At 46.8% G+C, this 10,741-nt stretch overlaps 1 protein-coding gene across 1 annotated transcript; it reads right to left on the bottom strand.

Annotated features, from left to right (window-relative positions):
* Positions 1–341: 341 nt before the first annotated feature.
* On the bottom strand, positions 342–9,842 carry LOC131928495 (fructose-bisphosphate aldolase-like). The gene is made up of 9 exons (XM_059284559.1): positions 9,726–9,842; positions 8,879–9,635; positions 8,178–8,247; positions 6,744–6,900; positions 5,382–5,543; positions 4,311–4,499; positions 3,448–3,573; positions 920–1,114; positions 342–434 (listed from the first exon to the last, which is right to left on the bottom strand). The coding sequence occupies exons 2-9, from the start codon at positions 9,099–9,101 to the stop codon at positions 357–359; spliced, it is 1,200 nt and encodes a 399-aa protein (XP_059140542.1). The 5' UTR covers positions 9,102–9,635; positions 9,726–9,842; the 3' UTR covers positions 342–356.
* Positions 9,843–10,741: the final 899 nt, after the last annotated feature.

The raw sequence follows: 10,741 nt of genomic DNA, 5'->3' as shown, positions 1-10,741 counted from the left end.
AAAAAAACACGTGACTGTGTGTGCTTGACTTATTGGTGGTGCACGGCTTGATCACATCACTTTACCAAAATTTGTTTGACCACTGCCGGACTGTAGACCCAATGCTGACCACCCCATGGTAAGTGTTGCTGTTGACGTTATCCAAACTATCTGGATATGTTGCTGATGACGTCATGGGCCCACCACCTAAGTATCTGAATAAGCTGCTTATGTCTTCATCCACCGACACCGACACCTCCCCCTTCAGTATCTGGATATGTTGCTGATGACGTCACCAATCGACACCATACCCCCCACCTCTCAGTATCTGGATATGTTGCTGATGACGTCATCCACCTCCTCCCCCCCCCCCCCTCTCAGTATCTGGATATGTTGCTGATGAACATGGAACAATTCTGTTCTTGACACTGGCCCATGGACGCCACACTGCAGCTCTGTAGAACAATCAAGTTTTAAGCTTGTTACCAGCTATAAGAACAATCAAATTTCAGCTTGTTACCAGCTATAGAACAATCAAGTTTTAAGCTTGTTACCAGCTATAGAACAATCAATTTTTATGCTAGTGAAATCTCTAAAATAATATAATTATGTTTCAGCTTTTTACAAGTATAGAACAATCAAATGTTGACTCCATATCATTATCACAATCACATTTGCTCTTGAAACTACATTTTAAAACAATACAGCAAGGTCTTATACAAATCTACAGAACAATTACATTTTATCTTGTTACGACACTATACAACAATCAATTTTTTTCTTGTCACCACATTCTAGAACAATCAAATTTTTTCGCCACAACTCTGAAATACAATAAAGTAATTAATGTAGAACGCTAATAAGCTTCGCTGTTAAGAAGAAACACGATTGCATGAAGGTAGACCCGCGACCTTGACCCCCCCCCCCCCCCACATCTCACCTTGGCCCGTGCGATCAAGACATCGTGAGCACGCAGCACGTTCCTGTCCTGGCCCATCCAGATCTTGTCCACCCCGTCCTGGATGACGTGGCTGAAGCAGAAGCTGATCAGGGTCGGCTTCTTGATGGGGCACTTGTTCATCTCGTCTAGGACCTCGATGGAGCGGTTCAAATCTCCCAAGCTGGCTAGCATGATCTGTGGGGTACACAACAGCAGGCTGTATTCACACACACAACAGCAGGCTGTACTCTACACAACAGCAGGCTGTGTTCAAACACACAACAGCAGGCTGTATTCATACACAACAGCAGGCTGTACTCTACACAACAGCAGGGTGTACTCAACACAACAGCAGGCTGTACTCTACACAACAGCAGGCTGTATTCACACACACAACAGCAGGCTGTACTCTACACGACAGCAGGCTGTATTCAAACACAACAGGCTGTACTCTACACAACAGCAGGCTGTACTCTACACAACAGCAGGCTGTACTCTACACAACAGCAGGCTGTATTCATATACACAACAGCAGGCTGTTGTCATACACACAACAGCAGGCTGTATTCATACACACAAAACAGGCTGTACCCATATACACAACAGCAGGCTGTATTCATACACACAACAGCAGGCTGTATTCATACACACAACAGCAGGCTGTACCCATATACACAACAGCAGGCTGTATTCATACACACACAACAGGCTGTACCCATATACACAACAGCAGGCTGTATTTATACACACAACAGTAGGCTGTATTCATACACACACAACAGGCTGTGCCCATATACACAACAGCAGGCTGTATTCATACACACAACAGCAGGCTGTATTCATACACACAACAGCAGGCTGTACCCATATACACAACAGCAGGCTGTACCCATATACACAACAGCAGGCTGTATTCATACACACAACAGCAGGCTGTATTCATACACACAACAGTAGGCTATATTCATACACACAACAGCAGGCTGTACCCATATACACAACAGCAGGCTGTATTAATACACACACAACAGGCTGTACCCATATACACAACAGCAGGCTGTATTCACACACACAACAGTAGGCTGTACTCTACACAAGAGCAGGCTCTATTTTACACAACAGCAGGCTGTATTCACACACACACACACAACAGCAGGCTGAACTCTACACAATAGCAGGCTGAACTCTACACAACAGCAGGCTGTATTCTACACAACAGCAGGCTGTATTCTACACAACAGCAGGCTGTACTCTACACAACAGCAGGCTGAACTCTACACAACAGCAGGCTGTACTCTACACAACAGCAGGCTGTATTCACACACACAACAGCAGGCTGTACTCTACACGACAGCAGGCTGTATTCAAACACAACAGGCTGTACTCTACACAACAGCAGGCTGTACTCTACACAACAGCAGGCTGTACTCTACACAACAGCAGGCTGTATTCATATACACAACAGCAGGCTGTTGTCATACACACAACAGCAGGCTGTATTCATACACACAAAACAGGCTGTACCCATATACACAACAGCAGGCTGTATTCATACACACAACAGCAGGCTGTATTCATACACACAACAGCAGGCTGTACCCATATACACAACAGCAGGCTGTATTCATACACACACAACAGGCTGTACCCATATACACAACAGCAGGCTGTATTTATACACACAACAGTAGGCTGTATTCATACACACACAACAGGCTGTGCCCATATACACAACAGCAGGCTGTATTCATACACACAACAGCAGGCTGTATTCATACACACAACAGCAGGCTGTACCCATATACACAACAGCAGGCTGTACCCATATACACAACAGCAGGCTGTATTCATACACACAACAGCAGGCTGTATTCATACACACAACAGTAGGCTATATTCATACACACAACAGCAGGCTGTACCCATATACACAACAGCAGGCTGTATTAATACACACACAACAGGCTGTACCCATATACACAACAGCAGGCTGTATTCACACACACAACAGTAGGCTGTACTCTACACAAGAGCAGGCTCTATTTTACACAACAGCAGGCTGTATTCACACACACACACACAACAGCAGGCTGAACTCTACACAATAGCAGGCTGAACTCTACACAACAGCAGGCTGTATTCTACACAACAGCAGGCTGTATTCTACACAACAGCAGGCTGTACTCTACACAACAGCAGGCTGAACTCTACACAACAGCAGGCTGAACTATACACAACAGCAGGCTGAACTATACACAACAGCAGGCTGAACTATACACAACAGCAGGCTGTACTCTACACAACAGCAGGCTGTATTCTACACAACAGCTGGCTGTACCCATATACACAGCATCAGACTGTACTCATATATACACAAAAGCAGGCTGTTCTTACAAACACCAACACGCAGACACGCATAGATACACACACGGAGATACACGCATCCACACTTATCATCGTCGCCCCCACCAACAGCCCGGGGGTCGTTCTACACACCCTACCGAAAGCCCGGGGGTTGGTGTACTCACCCCACCAATAGCTGGAGGAATGCACTCATTGACGATCTTCAGCGTGCCCTCACCGACGCTGGTGAACAAGCACGACTTGGGGCACTTCCTGCCCGGCATGGCCGCTGTGATACGGATGATGACGCCCTGAGGACACATGACACAATGACGTCACTCTCTACAAACATTCTGTATTCCGACCGTTATATCTCTATTATTTGGATCAGTTTTTCTACATCATTTTGTTTGTGTTAACTAGTCATCCACAGCCCTGATGGGTACCTGACTCATGTTAGTAAAAGTAAAGGCGACTTAGCATAGTGCTAACCACACCATCCCTTCATATTCCGAAGTCACAGAAACAGGTGAACTCTACTTCACTTGACACACAGACAGTAAGGTTCAAACGGGAACTTAACTATTACTTTACCCTAATATATATTCGTTCCCAGCACCCCCACAAAATCTACATGAACTCCCCCCCAGAGGCGTAGCGACCCTTCCCGGCGCCCGGGAACAAACTTTCAATTTTCCATTTGCATCCCCCCTCAAACTTTCAATTTGCACCCCCCCCCTTAAATTTTTAATATTTATAATGCAAAACTGTAGCTAAAATGAGATTTTAATTTGTTTTTACAACCCATTTTGGCCCCCCCGTAAGGTCGGCGCCCGGGGACATATGTACCCCCCTCGCTACGCCTCTGACTCCCCCCACCCCCACCCCCTGCGTTGGCCTCATGTAGACCTGGTGATGGTAGAGAGCGACGACCAGGTTAGACAGGATTTACATACCCTAATATATATTCGTTCCCAGCACCCCCCAAAAATCCACCCTTAGTCCCCCCACCCCATGAACTCCCCCCCTCCCCTGCGTTGACCCTCACCTCCATGTAGACCTGGTGATGGTACAGGGCGATGACCAGGTTGGACAAGATGTCCCTCAGCACGTGCTGGGCCGTCTGCTGGCTGTGATCGTCTGCCAGATGCATCTCGGGGGAGACGATGGGCACCAGCCCCACCCTCTGGCTCACGACGGCGTACCTGGCCAGGGTGTTGCTGTTCTCCACCAAAGCCTGGGTACATCGGGGGGAGGGGGGGGGGGCAAAAAAAAAGTTCAAATTTAAAAAAAAATAAGTAGTTTGTGTTTGTGGGTGGTGATATGGTTTCATGGTCAATTTTCGTACTCGGAAAAAAAAAATTGTTTATTTTTTTAGTGGTGGATATTGATGAGTGTGTACGTTTCGTGTTTGTGGCTATGGTGTCAAAGTTAGAGGTTGGGCAAACATGCACTCTTTGAAGCCCTTGGTTATATGCAATCTCCCCCACCCACACCAGTTGTGTCTAATATTGGACCTACTGCTAGATCAGTCGTTTGAAAGCAAGACGTCTTTAAAAACAGTTGGCCTCAACTAACCTAAATCCCATTAACCGAGTTTGCGTGGGATGGGGTGTGGGGTCCGATAGTGTAGACAGTAGGGATGGGGTGTGGGGTCCGATGGTGTAGACCTACCAGTCGGGATGGGGTGTGGGGTCCGATGGTGTAGACAGTAGGGATGGGGTGTGGGGTCCGATAGTGTAGACAGTAGGGATGGGGTGTGGGGTCCGATGGTGTAGACCTACCAGTCGGGATGGGGTGTGGGGTCCGATGGTGTAGACATTAGGAATGGGGTGTGGGGTCCCATGATGTAGATAGTAGGTATGGGATGTGGGGTCCCATGATGTAGACCTACCAGTCGGGATGGGGTGTGGGGTCCTATGGTGTAGACATTAGGGATGGGGTGTGGGGTCCGATGGTGTAGACCTACCAGTCGGGATGGGGTGTGGGGTCCTATGGTGTAGACATTAGGGATGGGGTGTGGGGTCCGATGGTGTAGACCTACCAGTCGGGATGGGGTGTGGGGTCCTATGGTGTAGACATTAGGGATGGGGTGTGGGGTCCGATGGTGTAGACCTACCAGTCGGGATGGGGTGTGGGGTCCGATGGTATAGACGCACCGCCAGAGTGTGAAGACGGCCCCCAGATCCTTGAACCGCTTGCAGGCATCCTCCAGCCCGTCATACCCGGTCGATGTCCATTCGTTGGCGGTTCCAGCAATGGGCACCAGACCTTTGTCTGCCTGCAGAGTCCGAAAAGGGGGAGGGGTGGAGAAACATTAATTTTACTTGTACTGTAGAACCCTAATCCCCAGTTTGATGTTGGCCCCTACCCTAATCCCCAGTTTTATGTTGGCCCCTACCCTAATCCCCAGTTTGATGTTGGCCCCTACCCTAATCCCCAGTTTGATGTTGGCCCCTACCCTAATCCCCAGTTTGATGTTGGCCCCTACCCTAATCCCCAGTTTGATGTTGGCCCCTACCCTAAACCCCAATTTGATGTTGGCCACTACCCTAATCACCAGTTTAATGTTGGCCACTACCCTAATCACCAGTTTAATGTTGGCCCCTACCATAATCCACAGTTTAATGTTGGCCCCGACCCTAATCCCCATTTATATGTTGGCCCCTACCCTAATCCCCATTTATATGTTGGCCCCTACCCTAATCCCCATTTATATGTTGGCCCCTACCCTAATCCCCATTTATATGTTGGCCCCTACCCTAATCCCCAGTTTAATGTTGGCCCCTACCTTAATCCCGATGCATATGTTGACCCCTACCCTAATCCCCAGTTTGATGTTGGCCCGTACCCTAATCCCCAGTTTCATGTTGGCCCGTACCCTAATCCCCAGTTTGATGATGGCCCGTACCCTAATCCCCAGTTTGATGTTGGCCCCTACCCTAATCCCCAGTTTGATGTTGGCCCGTACCCTAATCCCCAGTTTGATGTTGGCCCCTACCCTAATCCCAAGTTTGATGTTGGCCCCTACCTTAATCCCGATGCATATGTTGACCCCTACCCTAATCCCCAGTTTGATGTTGGCCCGTACCCTAATCCCAAGTTTAATGTTGGCCCCTACCCTAATCCCCAGTTTGATGTTGGCCCGTACCCTAATCCCAAGTTTAATGTTGGCCCCTACCCTAATCCCCAATTTGATGTTGGCCCGTACCCTAATCCCCAGTTTGATGTTGGCCCGTACCCTAATCCCAAGTTTAATGTTGGCCCCTACCCTAATCCCCAGTTTGATGTTGGCCCGTACCCTAATCCCAAGTTTAATGTTGGCCCCTACCCTAATCCCCAATTTGATGTTGGCCCGTACCCTAATCCCCAGTTTGATGTTGGCCCGTACCCTAATCCCCAGTTTGATGTTGGCCCGTACCCTAATCCCCAGTTTGATGTTGGCCCGTACCCTAATCCCAAGTTTAATGTTGACCCCTACCCTAATCCCCAGTTTAATGTTGGCCTCCTTCAACATGGCCGTCAGCCTCTTGCCCCTGTAGGCCTTCTGTGTGACCACGTCCTCCTTCATGAGCACCCCGCTCAGGTAGTAGTTGACCTGCATCCCCATACTCAGGAGCATCTCGTTGTAGCGTCGTCTGGCAGAGAGGTCAGTTTAATGGGACAGGTAGGTAAATTTCTTGACAGGTAGTTTAATTTCGTGACAGGTAGTTTAATTTCGTGACAGGTAGTTTAATTTCGTGACAGGTAGGTAAATTTCGTGACAGGTAGTTTAATTTCGTGACAGGTAGTTTAATTTCGTGACAGGTAGGTAAATTTTGTGACAGGTATGTAAATTTTGTGACAGGTAGGTAAATTTCGTGACATGTAGGTAAATTTCGTGACAGGTATGTAAATTTTGTGACAGGTAGGTAAATTTCGTGACAGGTTGGTAACTTTCGTGACAAGTAAGGTAAATGTCGTGAGAGGTAGGTAAATTTCGTGACAGGTATGTAAATTTTGTGACAGGTAGGTAAATTTCGTGACAGGTAGGTAAATTTCGTGACAGGTAGGTAACTTTCGTGACAAGTAAGGTAAATGTCGTGAGAGGTAGGTAAATTTCGTGACAGGTATGTAAATTTTGTGACAGGTAGGTAAATTTCGTGACAGGTATGTAAATTTCGTGACAGGTTGGTAACTTTCGTGACAAGTAAGGTAAATGTCGTGAGAGGTAGGTAAATTTCGTGACAGGTAGGTAAATTTCGTGACAGGTAGGTAAATTTCGTGACAGGTATGTAAATTTCGTGACAGGTAGGTAAATTTCGTGACAGGTAGGTAAATCTAACTTGATAGTTTAACACAGGCAGGTAAGTTTCACGTGATAGGTAGGTAGGCTTGGCATGATACATTAAACTTGTAGGGTAGGTGTGTTAAACATGACAGATAGGTAAGGTTATGAAGATGATTTACCAGTGTTTAAAGTGTGACAATGTTACCTGTGTTGACAATATTTTGCCTGTGTTCAATGTGTGACAATATTTTACCTGTGTTTAAAGTGTTACAATGTTACCTGTGTTTAAAGTGTTACAATGTTACCTGTGTTTAAAGTGTTACAATGTTACCTGTGTTTAAAGTGTTACAATGTTACCTGTGTTTAAAGTGTTACAATGTTACCTGTGTTTAAATTGTGTTCATGTTACCTGTGTTGACAATATTTTACCTGTGTTTAAAGTGTGACAATGTTACCTGTGTTGACAATATTTTACCTGTGTTTAAAGTGTGTTCATGTTACCTGTGTTGACAATATTTTACCTGTGTTTAAAGTGTGACCATGTTACCTGTGTTTAAAGTGTGACAATGTTACCTGTGTTGACAATATTTTACCTGTGTTTAAAGTGTTACAATGTTACCTGTGTTTAAAGTGTTACAATGTTACCTGTGTTGTTCCCAGGGCTCCAGGTTGATAGCCTTGAGCTTCATGTCCAGTTGTCGAACTGAGTCATCAGCTGATAGAGGAAACAAAAAAACTATCTGCTTGATGTTTTTTTTCTTTGTCTGATGAGAAACCTCCCCCATCCAAACACACAATGACATGACCCCCCCCCCCCCTCCAAATCACTCAACTGACAAGACTCCCACGATCACCTGACAAGACCCCCCATATCAACTCATCTGACAAGACCCCCACCCCACTTACTTGACAAGACCCCCCACTTACTTGACAAGACCCCCCCCCACTTACTTGACAAGACCCCCCCCCCACTTACTTGACAAGACACCCCCCCCCACTTACTTGACAAGACCCCCCCCCCCCACTTACTTGACAAGACCCCCCCTCCCGCCCCACACTCAGTGACAAGACCCCTACAATCATCTGACAACACCCCCCTATTAACTCACCTGACAAGACCCCCCCCCCCCACTTACTTGACAAGACCCCCCACTTACTAGACAACCCCCCCACCTCTCATCTCACTTATCAAGAACCCTCTCACTTGACTAGAATTCCCACTTCTACTCACAAGACATGACCCCCCCCCCCCCACACACACTGACTTGACAACCCCCCCCCCCCCCACACACACATACACACTGACTTGACAAACCCCCCCCCCCCCCCACACACACACCGCTCACCAGACAATATCCCCTTGCCCGGCTCCATCAACAGTTTCGCCGTATTCTTCAAAAACTGCTCCTGCTCTTTGCTCAAGTTGTCCGCGAACCGGTTCTTCAGCACCTCGGTCGTCCGGTCGACACGGGCTTTGAATTTCTTCAGCCGGAGTGCCGGCTTCACGGCTTTTCTCACGGCATTGCAGAGCTTCGATGTTGTTTCACTGAAATGGACCTCAGATTTCATAATGCCGGCCTGATGATGAAGATATCTGAGCTTTACCGGAAGTTGATTATCATTAAAATCTGGTTCGTTGGTTAAAGTTGTTTTTCATCAAGAATCTGTTTCATTGTCAAGTTGAAAGAAGTTGTGGTAAGGTATACTTCACCGGTATGGAAATAATTTCAAGTATCCTTCTATATCCAATCTCGCCACTAAACAGAGGGGGGTGAGGAGCATTTATCCATCGAAGCTATTCGGAAGATTGAAGTCGATTGTGTCCCTTGCCATAGTGGTCAGTACTGGACTTTTCAAATGATTAATGGTACTGTGTTTTGTTGTCGTTAACTAATTATACGGTTAACTAGTGGTACTGCTAATTGATGGTACTGTTAGCTAATTATTAACGAGTAGTACTGTAAACTTGTGGTGCTGTATTTTGTCATTCGTTGTTAACTGGTGGTTAAACTGATGGTTAAACTGGTGGTTAAACTGATGGTTGAGGCTGGTAGGACGACACGCAGGTAGGTCCTAGGATGAGGTGCATGACATGTGCAGGACCTAGAGGTTCAAAGGTCAGGTGTGAATGACCTACAGGTTCTAAGGTCAGGTGTGAGTGACCTACAGGTTCTAAGGTCAGGTGTGAGTGACCTACAGGTTCCAAGGTCAGGTGTGAGTGACCTACAGGTTCCAAGGTCAGATGTGAGTGACCTACAGGTTCTAAGGTCAGGTGTGAGTGACCTACAGGTTCTAAGGTCAAGCGTGAGTGACCTACAGGTTCTAAGGTCAGATGTGAGTGACCTACGGGTTCTAAGGTCAGATGTGAGTGACCTACGGGTTCTAAGGTCAGATGTGAGTGACCTACGGGTTCTAAGGTCAGGCGTGAGTGACCTACAGGTTCCAAGGTCAGGTGATAGTGACCTACAGGTTCTAAGTTCAGGTGTAAATGACCTACATGCCAATTGGTTAGACGCGATTGGCTCTCTGACACATATATCCCTGGAATCATACAAATAAGAGCAGTCAATACAATGTTAAATTAGTGCCACAGATGAGAGAGAAATGAATCTGTGATAGAGAGAGAGAATGAGAGAGAGAATAAGAGAGAGACAGTGTGAGAGTGTGGAAGATGGAGAAAAAGTGGTGTGGGTGAGAGGTAGAAGGAGAGAGAGTGAGACTGTGAAAGAGTGAGAGAAAGAGTGTGTTAAAGAGACAGGGAATTGTCAATCCGTTCTAAAAAAAATGATAACGGTTGGCTTCAGCTATATTATTCCTGAGGGTTAGGTTTTTGGTTATATTGTGATAATTAGTTATGGTGTATACTAGGGTCAGGGTCATGTTTAGGGTTAGGGTCTGGGTTAGGGTCACGGTTATGTTCAGGTCAAGGTAGTTTCTTCCAGGCATCTCTTCGAAGAACGTCTACCGCCCCCACCCCCTACCCACCGAACGAAATAGAATTGAGATGTATACTTTTACCAGCGCCCCCCACCCCCCACACCGGAAAATTTAGTCCGCCTTTACCCGAGAGTTTCAACGTTTCAAGTGTAACCCCCCCCCCCCCCCCCGTGAAAAAAGTCTGGAAGAAACACTGAGGGTCAGGGATAGGGATAGGGTCAGGGATAGGGATAGGGATAGTGTAAGCGAACTGTTAATGTGGGGATGAGGGA

This window comes from Physella acuta, unplaced genomic scaffold (genome assembly GCF_028476545.2).
Source record: "Physella acuta isolate Inbredline_101_S28 unplaced genomic scaffold, ASM2847654v3 ptg001510l, whole genome shotgun sequence".
Classification (NCBI taxonomy): Eukaryota; Metazoa; Mollusca; class Gastropoda; family Physidae; genus Physella; species Physella acuta.
This window is presented reverse-complemented; position numbering and strand designations above follow the sequence as displayed.

Excerpts from the sequence above, each read along its gene's own strand:
- LOC131928495 (XM_059284559.1), bottom strand. The coding sequence starts at position 9,101 with ATGAAATCTGAGGTCCATTTCAGTGAAACAACATCGAAGCTCTGCAAT. Across the intron at positions 8,248-8,878 it reads GGGCAAGGGGATATTGTCTG|CTGATGACTCAGTTCGACAA; the intron begins GTGAGCGGTGTG and ends TTCCTCTATCAG. Across the intron at positions 3,574-4,310 it reads ATCACCAGGTCTACATGGAG|GGCGTCATCATCCGTATCAC; the intron begins GTGAGGGTCAAC and ends ATGTGTCCTCAG.